Source organism: Colias croceus, chromosome 20 (genome assembly GCF_905220415.1).
Source record: "Colias croceus chromosome 20, ilColCroc2.1".
In the NCBI taxonomy this organism is placed as follows: Eukaryota; Metazoa; Arthropoda; class Insecta; order Lepidoptera; family Pieridae; genus Colias; species Colias croceus.
The window spans coordinates 6796267-6816749 of record NC_059556.1 but is presented as its reverse complement, the minus strand read 5'-3'; the positions used below and the strand labels follow the sequence as shown (position 1 = coordinate 6816749).

The 20483-nt window shown below is 31.8% G+C and overlaps 1 protein-coding gene and 4 non-coding genes across 5 annotated transcripts; 2 read left to right on the top strand and 3 right to left on the bottom strand.

Annotated features, from left to right (window-relative positions):
• Window positions 1-1586: 1586 nt before the first annotated feature.
• On the bottom strand, window positions 1587-1658 carry Trnaa-ugc. Its single transcript has one exon. It is a non-coding gene; the product is annotated as a tRNA-Ala (tRNA).
• An 881-nt stretch (window positions 1659-2539) lies between these two features.
• On the bottom strand, window positions 2540-2611 carry Trnaa-ugc. The gene has a single exon. It is a non-coding gene; the product is annotated as a tRNA-Ala (tRNA).
• A 9257-nt stretch (window positions 2612-11868) lies between these two features.
• On the top strand, window positions 11869-11940 carry Trnaa-ugc. Its single transcript has one exon. It is a non-coding gene; the product is annotated as a tRNA-Ala (tRNA).
• Window positions 11941-14096: 2156 nt separating this feature from the next.
• Trnaa-ugc lies at window positions 14097-14168 on the bottom strand. The gene has a single exon. It is a non-coding gene; the product is annotated as a tRNA-Ala (tRNA).
• Window positions 14169-17983: 3815 nt separating this feature from the next.
• Window positions 17984-19164, top strand: LOC123700671 (3-oxoacyl-[acyl-carrier-protein] reductase FabG-like). The gene has a single exon (XM_045647947.1). The coding sequence runs from the start codon at window positions 18097-18099 to the stop codon at window positions 18856-18858; it is 762 nt and encodes a 253-aa protein (XP_045503903.1). The 5' UTR covers window positions 17984-18096; the 3' UTR covers window positions 18859-19164.
• Window positions 19165-20483: the final 1319 nt, after the last annotated feature.

Here is a 20483-nt window from a genome sequence, read left to right as displayed (position 1 = left end):
AAAGTTTGGGGGCAAAAGTTATGTATTTACTTTTAACAATATTAAGCGTGAGGACTGTTGTTAAACTTTATTTAAAAACCTATAGAAAACACAATTTGGTTCCAATAAGAGCCGAGTATCTTCTTCTAAGCCATTCCCAGCTAAGATGCTAGATAAAGAGACTTGATGATAGATATTTATGAAAAAAACACACTCGAATTCACACTTCTGTTTAAGTTCAATATTAAAATACATATAGGTAAATTATAAAACACACAGCATAAGTTATTTTTCAAAGTTCAAAGTTCTGAACCGCTCAAGCTCTGATCATGGAAGTTCTTAATATTTCAAGGTATCCGACCTCCTTTATCATGAAAATTATATTTTACTTCAATCGAAAATCAACCTTATACTCATGACAATAAGAGTTAACACAAGTGCACGAGACTTAACATCTTTCGCATTAAGACCAACTTAAATTTACAAGTGGTCAAAGAAAAAGCGACCTTATTTCTATAACAGTAATATTGAATAGGGGAGCATTCACATACGTTGCTGTTTTCGTATTCGTGGTGCGTACTTGGCAATCGATAAGGCTGGCTAAGGAAATGAGATTTAGCTAACACTGAAGAGTTTTGCAAAGATTATGAAAATTTAATTTTATAATAAGAACATTTTTCAGCCAGTAAATCGTAATAAATATTTATAATTTATATGTATCTAAAATAAAATTAAAAATTAAAATGCATCCGAGATACAAATTTACAAAATATCAAAATTTTACTGCACCACATATAAAATGATAACTTTTAATCCTCCATTAATTCCGCAAGAAAGAACTTTCGTCAATTTAATCGAAGTGCCGATTTGATCTACTGAAATATGTCTCTATTTTTTCAGGAGGTCCAGCTAAAAAGAACTGAAACAAGAAGAGCAACAATCGATCAATCCAGAAGCAAACAAAGAAAGGCCCTCACTCTCAAAAGCACAAATAGTAGAAGCTAGAGATCAAAAACAATTGAACAGACTTCCAATTTCACCACTTCACAGTTCAAACCCAGAAATATTTTTACGATTACAACAAAATTGATACCAAAATTTTCTAAGAGTTCAGAAAACTTCCGTAAAACTTTATAATAAATGATATTCATAAATATGATGGTGATATAAACTAATTACCTTCAAACTGGCGATCAGAATTTCCTTTGAAGTAGGTACAGTCTTTGTATAAGCGAAGCCAAGGTGCGGATTACTTGGATTACCTTTCAAGTCACGCGCCTCTATCGATCCAAACCGTGCCATGCTGAGTGTGTGTTTTTAGCCAACTTTTGGGTTATTAAAACTTCTTGTTCTACTTCTTACTAATATCACAGATAATATAATACTAATATTAACGTGAAAGTTTATAAGAACTATGTTTGTTATTATTTTACAGAAAAACAGGTGAGGATCTGAAAGAAATCTGGTACAAAGATAGATTCGGGACTACTACTCTTATAGGTAGGTGTAGAGAATCTCCAAAGAGATAATTTACAAATTTAATGTTTGAAAATATATGTATAATATATGAAATAAATCATTGAAAAAAAATTGCTAAATCAAAAAGTTGGAGATGCCGGGGATCGAACCCGGGGCCTTTCACATGCAAAGCGAACGCTCTACCACTGAGCTACATCCCCGATGTTAGAGGTATTGAAATTTTATTTTTAATCCTCTTTATGATTCAATTACAGCAATCTGAACAAATATTGGAATGTAAAAATTAATAATTATTTAAAACATAATAAGTAGGTAAGTATGTAGAGTTTATGTTAATCATAGTTACTTCGCATTTTCCGACTTATTAGTAGCTACTGAAATATGTTTCGGTACTATCATAATATTTTTTACGTTCGTTTCCCAACTTTATTTCACTAAGATTTCACTATAATAACTGGTACTTAATAATATTTTTTAAGAATATGTAACACAACACAAAAAATTGTTTGAAAAATTGTGAGTCTAAAATATAACAAAATTTATGATACATAATTTTTACAACTTATACTAACACTATACCTACTTATAATTGTAATTGTTATAATAACACTAATTTCAAACCAATTTTTTAAATATTTTAATCTTCAACAATACAGACCCAATAATAGTTCTTATGACTATAAAGTCAGAAGCAAGTTCTCTTAAATCAGATATCGTATTCACTCTCATTTATAAGTTATACTCCAAATATAGCCTTGAAGCGATTCTTAATCGATACCTCGCACCCAATACAAACAACGGAAGGTATTTTGTTATAAGGCGAGAAAAAGCGCGAATGTATGAAGCGGACGGACGGACGGACAAGAAATCATTATTGCGGCGGCATCCATACAAATAATTGGCCCGTAAACATGTCAAGTCGGTATCTTCTACCATGTATATTAGGATAGGGCTGGCGGGTAAGAGAAATACGATTAGGCATAATGGGCAAGAGCTACCATGAATTTCAAAAATTACAGTTAATAAGAATAAATAGAAAATAAGTATTAATTAGATAAATGTAGGTAGAATAAAAAAAAACTGGAGATGCCGGGGATCGAACCCGGGGCCTTTCACATGCAAAGCGAACGCTCTACCACTGAGCTACATCCCCAATAATATCATATGATATAATATGATTCTGAATAAAACCTTTCCGCATTATCAAAGTACCTAAGGTAAGTACACGATAAGTACATATATTTAACAAAAGGTTCCTAATGAACAAGTGTTTCACAGGTGTTTTGAAAATTATTTAATGGTTACCTCATAGTAGCCTCATAGTATTAAACAAATACACATGTAGTTGCACACCGTACCTAATATTCTCATACAGATTGTAGCCCCAACATCAAAATTAAATTAAAAATGTAATTTAATTGGAGTGAGCTTTTTCATTTCATATACTTACTTACCTATTTTAATAAAATAAATTTGTCTTGATATTTTCCTTCTATTGCCATGCCAAACGATCGCGCTGCGAAGAGGGTGTACAATGTACATGAGCAAGCCGATCGGTGGGCGCCCCGTCGGTTTCATCGTTGGTGTCGGAGGCCAAGATCCTCTTTGGGTCGTTGCGCCGTTGAAGTAAGTAAGTAAGTATTTTCCTTCTATTATATAATTAAAATGTGTGTTTGATTTAGAAATTTACCATCAACCTATTTCTACCTCAAAAAGTACTAAAATTAGCCCTGCGGCAGCCCTATCGTTCGCCGTATCCGTCAATGTCTTGTCAATAGAGAACGACGAGCGCGGCGACTTTTTCGTCGCGCGACACCGACGCGTCGACCCGCGGTCTGCGCCTGCAAACTTATATTTTACATATTCATATTTTATGATTTATGGTGAAGAAATTTTCTTAGCTCGTCATATTTTTAAAAGCTGCAAGAATACATCGCCGTCCCCGGAGAATAAAATGATAACAGCAAAAACACAACTTTTCAGGAGAAATAAAAAACCGATAATTGTCTATAACTCGCAAAGCAATAGACGTAGAGATATAAAAAAAGGCTCAGTGGTAGCTAATTTTTTAACCTTTTATTATGTTTTAAAATATTTTTAATAACTTTAAGAGAACTGAAGATAATTAAAATTTAAAAAGTTAGTAGCATTTGACTGAAATGTAAATTTACTAATACACACTTATCATTTTATTCTCGTTTATATTGGACATATGCATTAATGGATAATATCCAATGAACTTTTATTCTGGGTTTTTTTTTAAACAATATTAGAGTAATCAACTATTATTACATAAAAAATTAAGACACTAAAAAATAATTAAAATCAGTCTTCCTGATCTACATCGTGATCATAATGTACATGATCATACGAATGGCGCCAAAACATATTTTTACGAGAATAAAATGATAATAGGCGTTCGTCATTATTTCGCCGTTTCTTTTTTCCGAGAATATTATTGTAAAAGTTATTACCACATAAAGAGTGAAGAAACTTTTTCACTATCATATTACTAAGTATCTTTTTTTTCTAGTACGAATATGTTCTGGGAAAAAGCAGTGAATACAATTGTAATATCCTATAACTTTGTGGATAACAGGAGAAAAAATACAAAAAAAAATTGTATAGATGTATTAGGCTACGTAGGCTTCAAATATCGCATAACAATAAAACTACGATAATGGCGATTATCATTTTATTCTCCGAGGACGGCGATTTGTATCATGACTTTAATATGATGACATGACATGACTGTATTATAACACCTTTATATGACCATATACGAGCAAACAAACAGATTTGATGTAGATATGTTAATAATTAAAAAAAAACTACAGTTAACATTAAAAAGACATATGATACTTTAAATGAATGATATAATTAAACTACTTAAATAAAATACTTCGAAGTCTTTCGAACACAAAATTACAAACATCACTAAACACAAAACCACGGAAACAATCTAAATGTTTCCACAAACATTATACCATAGTTTGTAGCTATAAAAATCCCCAACCGTCCTATCCAATTTCACATAATTCTAAAGCATACGTTTAGAGAAAAAGGGCAATAAACTTTTTGTCAATTCACTTTTCACTGATCGATCGGCGATCAATGCGGTCGTTAGTTCGGCATCCCGCCGTCAGCTGGCGTCATTGTCCCCGGTAATTATAATGTAATTAATGAACGGTTTAATTAAAAGCCATCAGATAATGTTGGGCTTATTGATGCACCAATTAATGCAATTAAGGGACCTTGGATGAGTCGATACATTGCAATACGTTCGGTTGACAAGTATTCATATGTTAGAAAGCTAGTTGATTATTATCACAGTTGACAGATATATATACTACGTACAGTATATTGTGTTTATCTTAGATTGATGTGAGAGATGTGAGTTGTGACAATGGAGTCAGATTATAAAAGAAATATTAATAACGATTAACTTGATTCTCGGTGAACTTTATTAATTTTTAATGATATTTACTTAACACAAACAAGCGGAAGAAATAACTTATAGATAAATAGGTAGCTTAAAATTCAATAGGTACCGCATAATATTATAATATTTCAACAGATTTATATTATTTTAAGTACTCAATGTTCATGTTGCAGGTTAAAACAAAAGTTGTTTGCTGAAAAAAAAAAAAAAAGTACCTACCCAGATTTTACTTTTTATTCTATTTATTCAGCAACTAGCTGCTTCCCGCGGTTTCATCCCCGTGGCTCCGCTCCTGTTGGTCGTCGCGTGATGATATATAGCCTATAACCTTCCTCGATAAATGAGCTTTCTAACACCGAAAGAATTTTTTAAATCGGACCAGTAGTTCCCGAGATTAGCGCGTTCAAACAAACAAACAAACAAACAAACTCTTCAGCTTTATAATATTAGTATAGATTAAACGTCTGACAACTATATGTAAAGTAACTACGACCTTCAGTTTAGATAACTTTTCACAAAAATTAAAAATGTTTTAAAAATAATTCTACAACTTGTTTTCATAATTGTACTTCTGCTTTTACTGCATTCTTTGAAACATATTATCATTAGAATGTACCGATATCATTATATTCATTCCACTTGTAATATTTAGTCACTGCCAACTTCATATCCACATTGTTTAAAACATGTACATATAATAGGCATGACGACAGTATCCATAAATGATCATATTAGTGTTTTCAAGGGAAAATGTATACTAAATAAATTAAATATAGTGACTTAAAAATCTAAAAAACATTAAGATTAATGAGATTATCAATAAAATAAAACATTGAAATTCTGCAGTTGGCCATTTTGACTAAAACACGCGTGACGTCACGTTTAAATAAACAACTCACGTCAGATGTATTTTGTTGTTATGAATATGTTGAGAATACGCATTTTTATGTATTTTCTTTTGTTTCCCGTATGCTTTATCGACTCAGAACAGAAATATAATTGCGAATTCACAATACGTGGTTTCGGGGTTCTCCGCGCCCACTTTATACAATCATTTCTTATTATTTTCTCGGTTGAAATAATTACTAACACATTTCTGAGCATTATTTTTATAGGGATTCACACTGCAATACTGCACACCACTTATAAACTTTGAAATTCGTTTCTCTAACACATATTGAATAAATATTTATTTAATTTTCTTCGCAATGCGTACAAATAATTACGTATTTACTTAAGAGTGACGTCACACCTACGCCATGACACCCGCGAGCTGTTTTGGCACAGTTTATAAATATTTTTTGAAAAATGGCTTTTATCTTCGTTAAATTTAAGTATATTACCGAAATATAGGGTTTTTCTTGTATAGTAAACGTATACACACATTATGGAAGAGGATTTCAAAATCTTTCGTCATGCCTATTGTGTCAATTTTTATTATTGTGATGCATGGAGATCACTCACGAGTATATAATTTTTGATATTTTTTACCAAAGATTAAAGTATAAAGTATAGGATGAAAGTTGCATAATAATATGAATAAATAAATTATAAAAAGCTCACGCTGAAACTATTGCTCACGCAGAGCACGCTATAAAATTGAAATACCTATTCTCTTATTGATTTTATGTTATGGACATACATTTAATACCTAGGTTTTAACTTTTAAGAGACATGTTACAATTTGTGGAAGTTTTAATGAAATAAATATGTTGTTTTACATCTTGTGTTTCATTTGTTAAGTCAGAATCTATTAATAACCCAAGTCCCAACCTACTACAGACTAGCAGCTACAGCTAAATATGAGAAATATTGCAATACAGTGCAAAAACAGCACGTCGAGGGCGCTTGTACAAAGCACCGTAACTCAAACAAGTAACGCGCTATCTACCAATCTCGAGATAAAGTCCGCATTCAATCACAACCAGACACTTTTTCATACATTATTCTTATTCATCGATTCGTTAAATAAAATGGAAAAAGCCTTTGCAAGTGGGGGGCTGACATAAAGCGTGGAGACAAAAACTCGCATACCATTGAGTTGCGATCTTCTGTACGAGCTTCGGGCCATCTAAATCGTGATATTGTAAAAATGTAAACGACCTCTTGGTGTTTTTATTGAGTTTATTTATTACGAGACCGCCCTGTAGTTATGGGCTTTGGAGTCTTCCTCAGATTCGGTAATATGACTTGAGTCATTAATAAGAACAAGGATAATGTATTTAACGGATTTTAGCGACCACTTTGCGCAACTTGTCTGTAGTCTGTACCTATCTCAAATAATAATTAATTTATAAGCTACCTAAATGACTATTATTATTATCAATTCAGTAAGAAAATGAAACAAGACCACATATTTTTCATACTTTTAATATTAACACTACCTAAAACATTAATTGAAATCCAGTTAATAGACAGGCAAAAGAAAAAGCAATATCATAGCCGTACCTATAAAAGCTCTAATAAACTACTCATTAAAGCAATAATCAATACACAATCGGCAATAAAACGGAAAATCGACACCGGCTTTTGTCAAAGCGATCGGGACCGTCCGCAAAAAAATCACCATAATTATTTCACTCAAAGGGTAATTTCGAGTCATTGTTCTTGAGAAATACCAATTATATACAATTACTTGTATATGACATTGTGTCGTCGCATAGCCGGCGGAATTCTTTCGTATCGATACTGAATCGAAGCCTCGAATAGCTGGCGTGCACGCTCGCCATCTTTGTAAAAAGTAGAACAATATACCAAAACAATATTTTGAACGTTTGATAGCTATGGGAGATAGGTGTGAAGTATTTGGCGGAATTTGCGAACGGTACGCTCGTTTTTATGTTTAAATTGGAATATATTGAATACGATGATCAAAGAATTTTACAAAGGCTATAATTCTTTAAATTTGGTTAATGACAAAAATAATTATTAACGTCAGAAGCAATTAAAAAGTTCGTTGAATTTAAAATAGCATTGACGAGCTTTTATGATAATTGTTGTTAACAATACAAATTGAAATCTTTTCTTATTTTCAGCTGCAGACATCTTTATGCCATTGCAAATTATTTGAATATTAATTATAAGCCCTTTGGTAAGTTTTGCTCTACATGTAAGTTTAAGGATTTCGTACCTCATCATACGTTTTACATCACTATTATTATTGTATGTATATGTAGTGACTTTTATTACATTAATTATATTAGTAATACCTAGTTATACGTATTGTAACCGACTAAAAATAAAGGATTTCTTCTCTAGTATCAGAATAGGACCATACAAACCGTTTATACCACACATATCAATATTCTAATTGATTCTACCTATCAATAAAACACAAGATTCAAACAGATACGTCCAATTATACAATAAATAACGATCATAAATCAAGATTGCAGTGAGATGTCGCGGTGATGGCAATACGTTCGTCATCAACAATCGGCTTACTTATGATTTACTGCGACGCCAAATGCAAGTGGACCCTTCTGCTACATTAGTTTAGGCTAGGAAACTAGCGTAAAATATTTGGCATTTTCTGGAAAGTATTAGAAAAAGTAAGTATATTTATTCAGTATTTTTATATTTAGTTTCTGTACAAACTGTTATACATGCACTATTTTATGAACTTAATCAGTGTTTGCTTAAATCTCTGTGATTAATTAGTTTAGGTTAGTTATTTAAAAGTTTAATAAATATTTTTATTATATATTTAAGATACACCGTCCAGCATTTAACTTTAGACAGACAAATCATTTTAAGAGTGTAAGTGCGATGAATGAGGAGATTAGATATTATACACTTAGGTCTTATATATTATGTATATTATGGTCATGCTAAAAAAGCTTGATGAATACACAATAAATAATAAACAAATAGTGTATTAACTTTCCATGTCTTTTAATTGTAAGTTCATATTATAGTAACCATTTATCGCCTGTTTAGGAACCTCATACACTGACCACGCACGTGTCGTTACGGCAATAGAATCACACTTAGGTACTTTTTTAATATCTCTCCACAAAAAGTAGCCGTCCCTTCGTCAGAAAACAATTTGTTTGTCCAAGACGCAATAACGGTCACTTGCCATTAGTTACAATTTACAAACATCTTGGATAAAAAGTGAGTGGTTGGATAAAAACTTGGTATTTTGGAAAAAAATATTTATGTTTTAAAATAATAAAAAACAACATTTATCTGCTCATATGGGAAAAACTGTTATGATGTGGAAAAGATTTTATGTGAATAAATTTACAGAAAATAAAAATGGCTTTCCCATTTACCTATAAGTAGATAAGAACCATCATAGTTTAGACATTTGCACTAAGACTCTAATGCAAGTTAGTATGTATCACCTTTATTTTCTTGATACCATCTTCAATGTGTAAAAAGAGAATGAGGGAAAGACCTAATTGTTTGAAATCTCATAAAACAGACGTAGGTAGATCCAAACTTCCCTTAATGCAAGGTGGACTCATCACGTTTCACAGCCCTTGTGTTACGTGACCAAATCGGCCAGTATTCGGTATTTTACTTTCCTTATAAAAAAAAATTTTTTTTTTTTTTAATTATTCAGATATTCTAGGCTGAGGAATGGAATAAAATAAAGATCGTAAAAATTGCCATGGGTTATTGAGTTATAAATTATCAATATTATTCGGTAAGTGTATATATTATGATTCTTTTCTCTTTTACACCAAAATATATGACAAAGTAATCCCTCACGTATTCACGTCAGTTCAAAATTATTCAAAACTAAAGTCATAAAATGTTTACGAGCCAGCCCCCCTAGACAAGTGGCTTTCTATTAGCGTAACGTTTGATAGAATAGATTATGAATGTATAAGATTGACATAAGCTGTAGATAAATGTATTGACAGCTTACGTCAATCTCATACATTCATAATCTATTCTATCAAACGTTACGCTAATAGAAAGCCACTTGTCTAACCCCCCATGTATACCTAGCGAGTATTAAACCGTGCAACTTTCGCATTCATAAACGAATTTTCCAGTGTTGGCTGGAAATTTTATTTCCGAAATAATTTTCCGTATTTCCATCTTGTTTTTCGCTTTTTGTATCTGTGGATGCTGGTCACGTAGGAGGTACGTGCTACCGGCTGCGTTATACCTTAGCTATAGAAGTTTCAGTCGATACACCCTCGCTGCAGACACCATGTTTTATTCTGTTAAAGCTATATTTTATAGAGCAATAATGTAGCGAATATCGCATTTATCGTGACGGTTTTAAAACGATTTATTTGTAAACAATAAGTGAAGGACAAATGTATACGTGTCTTTATTGAAAATAAAAATTGAGATATCTTCGGTGTTTTATTTCAGGAACAATTAAAAATCTGGGTTGAAGTCTTCGAGAATTATTTCTTTATTTTTTCAAAATGCCTTAAATAAAGATAACTATTATAGAACAAGTGATATTATATTATTTAAAGGTCATTTTCAGTAATATAACATATCGAACATATTAAACAAAAAAAACTTTTGTGAAGCTAGCTGAAAACTCTATCTTAATGACTTAAAATTTAATTTCAGTCGTAGGAATCGAACCCACGATCTCTACAATAGCCTTATCACTAACTTATAGACCTACTTATACATATAAAGTAATATTTATTATTTATATTAAAGATTACGTTAAAACAATAATATTATAGTAACTATTCGTCAGCGTACGGTGCGCGCCCTCACGACGTGACGCGAATGAAACTGCGAAGCACCAGTTGTTATGACGCGCTGATAGTACCTATACTATATTTGTTTTTTTTTGCATTACTTTGTATTTAATTAAGTAAATTTTCCGTAGTCTGTAGTGAAACTTATTTATACTTTTAGTATAGATGCATTTGATACGTAATTCTAGGTTTTAGCTTTTGAGGAGAAAGCTTTTGCATTAAATGTATCTATTAAAAAGTAAAATGGTAAAACTCTCTTTTCTCTCTTTCAACCTGTGTTCGTTCACTGTTGGACGTAGGTCTCACCCATGGCACGCCACTTAGCCCTATGGTTAGGTTTAAATGGTAAAACATCATTTATAAATTATTATTATTTATCATTGAAAGGAAAAATCTATTACCGATTCATTTAATAAAATTATAAAGAACCATGAAAAAGAAGCCTCTCTAGACACTAGCGACATCTTACGGCAAGTAGCAGAAATGCAACAAGAAAAATCAAATTCCGTTCTTATATTTCTTTCATTTAGAGGAAAATTCTGAATGAAATTTACCCGATCTACTTAATTTTCAAATATCGTCCTAAAATATAGCATAACTGAGTCTCATTTAATGGGGTTTAATCCTCATTTAGTGCGTGAAGATATTTTTATGGGCAAGAGGAATGCCATCATAGTCGACTTCTTCCCGACCCCTTGACAACCTTATGATTTAATGCTCATACTGAATAATTAGAATCCGATCATATAAGGAATAATGAGTTTATTAAAATGTCTGTATATTGTAGGTAAGCTGTACGGCATCGTAATTAAAAATAGGTCAAAATTTATGGGAATACTTTTCAAATACTACCGACTGAATTTTGAAATACATGTTCAAAATTGCAAGCTTTTTAATAACTGTTTTTTTTAACATAGTTTAATTTAATATAACTGAAAATAAAAAACTAGAAAAGATATACTGGTTGGTTATTTTTTAATCAGAGTCAATATTGTTGTGTTTATAATTATAATTTATTCGCGCGAAAACGTCTATAAATTCATCTGGGTCTTTTTATAAAATATCATAATACAAGTTACCTCATGTATAAATTAGGATTATAATCTTAAGGGAAATTAATTTAGTATTGTCTTTGAATAGTCCATTATATTAATTTAACACAAAGAATAGATGAAACCACATGTTCATTAGGTTCCTTTGTTATAATGTCAAGTACTTGAAGATAAATATAATTACCATAATTAATATTATAGATTATGATATTACATTTAATTATGTATCGGGGATGTAGCTCAGTGGTAGAGCGTTCGCTTTGCATGTGAAAGGCCCCGGGTTCGATCCCCGGCATCTCCAAATAACTTTTTACTAGGTATTAGTACCTTCTTACTAAGTTACCTATATATTAAATAATACTGTACTATAAATTAAATAATAGACTTGTAATTCTTTATTTTTGTAATGATACAAAGTAAAGACTTATATGTAATGTGTGCTTATGTATATGTTATCCGTATTATGAGCAATATGAGCACCCAGATAACCAAAAGCACTCCAACCGTTGATCGAGATTGTCCAAGCATTGAAAAACCACTCCAACCGTCATCTAAAAAACCCTATAAAAGTCGTAAACAAATGTAATCTGCAAACAGACAGTAAAACAATGGCGGAGTCATCTGAAGTTCATTTACAAGTATCGACGGGTCCATTAATGCGACGTACGGAATTAGCTATAAAAACTTTTTTACAGTACACGGGGGACGGTGTAGTCATGTACAGATTTATCGATGAAATTTTTTTAGCCTTTCATTCTGGGCAGTGACTGAATTTACCGTATTAAATAAAAATTATCCTAAAATCTCTATCGTGTCTCATCATTCATGTTCCCTACATATTTCTCAAGCTCCTTTATGCTAATTTTACTATTAAATTAATTTGTACACGTTAAAGTTACATCTTACATGTAAGTATAAAACAATGTATTAGGTACAAAAGTGCTAAGAATTGCTCTACTAAAATCTATCAGAATGAAACGATAATCGTAACATTCAGAAATCACAATTAATTGCTAGATTATTTTAAAAGTGTAATTGAGTACTACAGTGTACATCAAAAATTATACAAGCAGATCTATTAAAACTAAATGAATTTATACGTTTAGTTAGAAACTCCATCTGTTTATATTTATCGATAACATTGGGTACAACCCTGGTTGACGCAATAATTCTTAGCCACACCTCATTTGCATTTCTTTATTGGATCGCGGGGAAATTGAGAAAAATTCGGGCATTTGCCTTTAATTACGATTGTACTGGTTCTCGGAAAATGAGTCTGTATAAGTATAGATGAAGTCTGAAATTATAATTTTAAATATGATCTACGTTTATATCAACTGGTACAGCGAATTTTTATCTATCTGTTAATTTCAATTTAATATAAAACTTACCTTCCTAACAATTATAGACATGTAGAAGATAAGTTAACGGAATTTTATTTTGATGTGACTTATATATTCTAAATCTATACTTCGTACACCTATGTAAGTATTTAATTTTTGAATTTTGGTCGTTATGTTAAATATAGATTTACATCCAAAACCTGGATCGTGTCATGTGTGCGGACTATAGGTTATTAAGTTTCGACTCCAGTTGTAATATGTTTAAATCAGCAAAAAACTAGAGAGGAAACTTCCAATGTTCCAATGATACTTTTGGCTGATTTAAAACAGTACAAGCCCAACATACATTCACAATAATTCGATAGTGTATCTTATTCCGTACTCGTTTCGAATAAAACATTCAGCATAATGTTGCAGTACAGAGGTATATGGCGCCGTTTCCGCGATGTATAGCAACTGTTCGCTGATGGATAGCCTAATCTGCCGATTGCCGCGAAATGGCCCATAAACTAACAATTTGTACCTACACTTACGTGCTTACCTGAACCACAGATTATGTAATGCTACAGATAAAATAACGTTTTTCGTGGGAAATGATTTGCAACGTGGCAGAGATAAGAATAACGTTATAAATGACGAGAGATTTAGCTTTGGATAGCATAAAGTATGTAACAGTTGATTTTATGTAGAGTTAAGACAAATTAACGTTTTCCTAGTTGGTTTAAAACTCATTATTATATACACATTAAATAATTAATGTTAGGTACAAGTCAGGTTTAACCACCTCGCAACTCGGGGTTTACAAGTGACCAGTGACAACATTTATCAATAATGCAATTTTTTAAATTTAATTTAACATTATTAGGTTTTTTATTCTATAGAAATTCTTGTCGTTTATAAGTGACAGATAGTATACATAATATATTATTACGTACTTATCATACCAACATCCACAGTTAAATATTGCATATGTTATTACATTACCTACACTTGTACACTCACCTCGAAGAAATTAAAAAATAAAACTAAAAACCTAGTGATCATTGAACTTAATAGGTACCAGCTATTACATAATTCAACGTTTTAATGTTTCGTTTCTATCATAAAAAAGGATTGGAGATGCCGGGGATCGAACCCGGGGCCTTTCACATGCAAAGCGAACGCTCTACCACTGAGCTACATCCCCATACGTGTAGGAGTTAAAACAATTTACTTTAATTTCACTTATATTATACGGTTATAACTTATACCATAGTATAATACCTACTACTATATTATGTAGAGGCATTATACTATGACCTGATTTCTACAAAGATATTCTCTATCTAATATTAACTTATAAAATCGTAGATACGTGACATATTTGCCACATTTCAGGATTTAATCAAAGCAATACAAAACCCGAGAGCATTGCATTTTTCAAACCGTCAAAATTTATTGCCGCTCAATTGAATTTCACACTTGATTTGGGCGGATTCGAATCCTTCCGGTTTTCAAATTCGAAACACATCTGTCAAACGATAGCGGGAAAACGGAACGGTGTTGCCCGCTTCTGTGAAGGGTCGCTATGTGTCAAACGGGAAATAGTTATTTATGGGCGCCATTCACAAATTGCATTCGTGGTCGAATTGATATATTGGGATGTTTTATATGTAAATGTGATCTTGAATGAATGTCCTGCCCCAGAAATGGATACCGAATGATTTAGATACGACTTACTGCTGCTTACTGTTAAACCATGTTATAAGTTGATATAAATGCTTATGTTATTTGTTATTTCGTTAATAAAATGAGTTGATTTTCATAACATTATGTACATATAGACATTAGCCAGTATTTTATTTTCAAAAGTGTCGTACCGGTAAGTAGGTACCAGTACCTTCAATCACAAAGCTATACAATTTGTAATTAGAACAACTGTTTAGTTTGTGTCCAGTGACCTTAAATAAATAAAAAATATAAAAGCAGTTAAAATTCAAATATGGAATGTATGGTTTTTTTAATTTATTTTTATTGTCAACCCAATTAACCTTTAATAAATAGATACAAATAAAATATTTCTCACCAAACCTATTTATTTTTAAATAAAAATAACCAAAACAATATTTTCAATAAAAGATTATCGAACATTCGTGTAGCAACGAAAACTGGAGCCGTCTTGTCAACATTATAATAAATTGGCGTACACAATAGATTCCCAAGTTATAAACAATACGAAATATAGAATGGTCACGTTTGTTCGATAAATCAAATAAGTTCAGTAAATCATGGCGTAAAGCGCTAGTTTAGCCAGGGAGGTCGGCTGCCGGTTCCACACGACTCTATGATAAACAAATGAAACAATATAGGTATTCTAGTTGTAGGTATAGGAACCAAAACGAAAGACATATTATTTAGATATTTTTTCGTAAGCGCGGAAGTAGGAATAATTATTGGCTTCTGTTATTTTAGATTGTTATTTACTGTAATGAAATACTTATTTCCTATTCTCGTACTTAAAAAACGTATGCTTCGCTCAATAAAAAGATCTAAATAAATTCTGCCAAAGGTTATACACATGTTATAGGATTTTTTTAAATCAGTCGAGCAGTTTGTAAGTTAATCCTTGCAAAACAGGCAAGCTTAGGTAGCTATAAAAACAGTAGGTATGTGGATTGCTGAAAAAATGTATTATATTGTTACTGCTATCAACACATAATAATTCATTATTCACGAGAACAAGAGGATTCTTTTCTCGAGAATATAATCTTGGTACCTACCCAATATCTTAGTTAATATTACAAAGAGGAATAATTTTTGAAGTGAAACTTTTGCGCATTGATAGTAAATTTCAAGATCACGTCATGGTCATGGCAATATAGTAACATTATCGAGTGGCGAGCCAACTCGGGTTGATCCGGTTCAATTGGCTTGAATATTACGTCAATTTCTAATATGCAAAACACAAAAATGTTCTATTAATAATTACAGCATAATAAAGTTACTTACTTATATCTTTACTTCAGCAAAATATCCAGAAAATAATAGACACAAATATTTTTTTACAATTATTAATATTAACAAAATAGTAAGGTATTTATCTACCAGAGTTACAACACAGGTGTGTTTAATTAGTAATTAGTCCGACAAGCCGCACGTCTGTAAAGTAGATTTCCAAAATCATTTTAGAGCGTAAAAGATCGGATATATTTTTTTAATCGACCTTATGCTATATTCAATAGAAGTGCATTTAAAAGTATGTCCGAACTTACCCTGAAGAGTACTTTTTTACCATAATCATAAAAAGTTTTGTTTTTAAAAATCAGAAACTGTTGAGTTTATAAGAACAAACTTATTGTAGAGCAAAGCGATGCTAAATGAATTGTCATTTACATCAGTTTTAAGTAGTAAATCTTGAACTAGTGCTGAGAAAATCGGGCTTTTGCTAGACCATTTCAATACGTCTAAAATCCGTCCGGTCTTACCCCAACTCACTATAGGTACTTTCTATGTTACATTATTTGTAATACATATAATATTATATATTATTAACTATTATGAAATTGAAATTTATAATTAACGTTACCATTAAGTCAAATTAATGATTATCGATATTGAATTTGTAAAAGTGAACGCAATATTACACCAACTAAAATTAATAAATTTCTTGTAAAAAATTAGTAGCAAACTGCAAGCTCTACAAAAGAGCCGCTTATAATAACTCCAATTAAGTCAATCAAAGATTACAGATCTAGCAATTAAAAACAAGAAAAGAGAAATTATATAATAACTAGCGGTTGCCCCGGCTTCGTCCGTGGTACATATTTACGTTTTCTCTACATAAGAACCATCCTCGTACTTCAAGAAATTTAATAAAAAAAGAATTATCGAAATCGGTTCAGCCGTTCACACGTGATGCCGTGACTACACGAAACGGGTTTCATTTTTATATAGGTACTAGCAGTCCGCCCCGGCTTCGCCCGTGGTACATATTTACGTTTTCTCTACATAAGAACCATCCTCGTACTTCAAGGAATATAATAAAAAAAGAATTAACGAAATCGGTTCAGCCGTTCTCAAGTTATGCGCTTACCGACACATTTTGGGATTCATTTTTATATTATAGAATTAATAATTATGATTTATGGAACTTATATTGATTAGGAAATAGGAGCTATGTTTAAATGTTGTAGGTAATTCAAAGAAATCTTTTTCGTTTCGAATAAAATTCTTACGTCATAACCTAAACTTAATTTACATACATCATACATATCTGTAACATGTGCCTGCCTTTATATTTATAAGCAATATTATAAATAGGTACTCGAAATAATTAATGTTAAAATAAGCTACAACGCCATATTGTTTAAATTTAAATAGCGCGCCAATTTCGAAGGAAATATGTAAGTAATGCCACCTCCAAGGTTGCCTCAGTAAAATAAACAATGTACTTATCAGTGTAAATATGATAACTAAAAAGGAATAGAATTTTACAACTAAGTGAATTGGGTAATATTATAAATAGTTACATCCGTCATCATACACTACGTGTAGGTATATTGAAAAAAAGTATTCTTTAATAACTAGCTCTATGTGAAATAAAAAAAAAATTTGAGACGCGTTCAGGAATGCAATGATGAGTCAAAAATAAATGTATTCCAAGAAAATGATTTAGTTCCTAATTATTGTATTTCAAATGCAGCCCGTGTAACAGAGGCACAAAATATTGCTTATTGTGGCATGATTGTGATAAGAAATTAAGGTCAGTGCTCTGAATAACGAATCAGGTCAGCGGTTCTCATTTTACAAATTTCCACTTGTCAGTTGTCACTGTCACTCGTTACTTCGATGACGCAGGACGCGGGAGTCGGGACGCCAGCTGAGCTGACCAAGGCACCAAGCTGACGTTTGTTATTTGTTAAAATGTTTTGGTGACGAGTGCGAGGACAAATTTAAACTTCAAAAAATTCCTATTGGCTATTTCGACTACGTGATCATATGATATACTGTTTACAGTATACATCAAGAGTGTTGGACAGTGTTTTGTTTTGCCTCTAGCTATACCTACATATAAAGTACCTAGGTACCTACCTTTATTATAACAGTTGTTAAATTACCTTTCCTAATTATTAAATATGGATTTCAACGATAAAGTAGTGCTTATAACTGGCGCTAGCTCGGGTCTCGGGGCCGCAACAGCTATCCACTTGTCAAAACAATCAGCGAAACTGGTGCTAGTGGGCCGCAAAGAAAATAATTTGAAGAAAATCGCGTTATATTGCGAAAAGGCTAAAGGAATAAAACCACACGCGATTGTGGCTGATGTTACTGTCGATGAAGATTTGGAAAGAATTATTAATGAAACTATAGAAAATTTCGGAAAACTAGATGTGTTGGTTAACAACGCCGGCGTAACTGCAATGGGTGGGATTAAAAAGTCGGATATGGCCAGTTATGATAAAATAATGTCCGTAAATACGAGGGCCGTTTTTCATCTAACGATGCTAGCAACTCCTCATCTGGTACAGAGTAAGGGATGCATCGTTAACGTGTCCAGCATCACAAGCACGAGACCTAACACTATCTCCTTAGCTTACAATATGTCAAAAGCGGCTTTGGATCAATTTACTAAATGCGTCGCTTTAGAGTTGGCGCCGGACGGAGTGCGAGTTAATGCCGTCAATCCTGGTTTCGTAAAAACCAACATAATAAAAGATATCGGCTTAACAGAAGACCAAATAGATATGTTCGCAAAAAATGTAGCATCAGGAACACCGCTCAAGAAGATAGTGGAAGCGAATGAGGTTGCCTCTTTAATAGCTTATCTAGCGAGCGATGCTTCAAAAAGCATCACAGGTTGTTGTTATCCCATAGATGGTGGTCGATTATTGGTTTAGGATGTTTCCTATGTCATACCATTATATTTTCTCAGGCAGTATTCCTTCTTTATTCACTCGCGACAATACATTATTTCGTAAGTCGCTTATTATAAGCGACTTACGAAATTATGTACCTATATAATGTCATAGATATTATATTTTCTAGTCATAGATATTTACAAAAAACATAATTTTCATTAACTTTATCTACCTATTTAAAATGCATTTTATTTTTATACTAAACTACTAATTACCTATTAGTTAGATTCGAAATAATGATCAAACTTGTTGCAATTCTATTAAATTATATGAGATTAAATATTACCTACTGAGTATTTTATTTCCCTATATTACATATATAACTCTTCTTATTTTTCAGTTTTATATTTACCAAGTCCTATAGATTTACTTACTTACCTAGTTCAAGTTATCTTAGAAAATACAAAAACGTATTTAAACTGACTCGTAAAACAACATTGTTAAATTTCGAAAACAAAATAGCGTTGTTATGATCGATCATACATGAGAAGGTATAATGTGATATTTAAAAGTTCCTGAATGTAACGTACATGTACACAAGCAATTATTATTGAACTGATAAACAATAAATTACGTTCAGTCCACTTTGATAACATCTTCTAAGTCAGCCTTTCCCAACCTTTTCCAAAGGCGGACCCCCAAAAAAACTTATTCGCCTAACTAAGTCAATATATATTATATTATTTTAAAAATTTATTGTTTTCTTAAAGTTTTTTTATTCGAAATAGCTGAACGACCCATCATTTGACAGATTATTCCTTAGTCCTTGCTCTAAGGATTATTCCATCAATACTAGCTTTCGTAATTTGTCTGCGGACATAAACCCTGGTATAAACTCGCGGACCCCAGTTTGTGAAACACTGTTCTAAGCGGTCCAGAGTTATGAGAATCTAACAAAAACACTCGGTCTAATTAATTAATACAAGTTCCTAATATGTCTATCTTAAGATACACATCTAAGCAATATAAAAGACTAAGTACTAAGAATATTTTTATCCTAACAAAAAGTGATATTGATATATCTCATATATATTCAATAATTATGGTCTGCACAAATGCACTTAGTGAGAATTTATTGCATTTTTATTATTGACAAACTAATGGATCTAAGTTATATTGAACAGTAGTGCCTGGCTGAGAAGTCTTTTTTAACCGTTATCTTGCTCATAAATATTATAGTGTTTATGTGAATAAGAAAGATCTCACATATGTAATCATGCGGATTTCTATAATCTATATAGGTAGGTATGCCTTCGTCGAATATTCGTGGACGTCTTCATGAAGTTGGATAAAGATGTGAATCCGTGTGGGTAAAGTATATTAACCTTTTAAAAGTATATTCTATGTTATTAATAAGGTAAGTACGTCATTTACCTATTTGGCAAATAGGAAATATGTAAAATTACAAAAAAGCAGGTACCTAACTAATTCGTATCTTAATGCAAACATGGGCAAAAATCATCGTTCAAACTGCAGCGTTAAGACTTTTATTTCGGATACACGGAACATTTAGATTGTCTTTGCTTTGAACCATTAAAAATCCTTCCATTGTACCAATTATTGTATCTTAGAATTTCGATAAAGCATAATATAGTCAAGTGTTT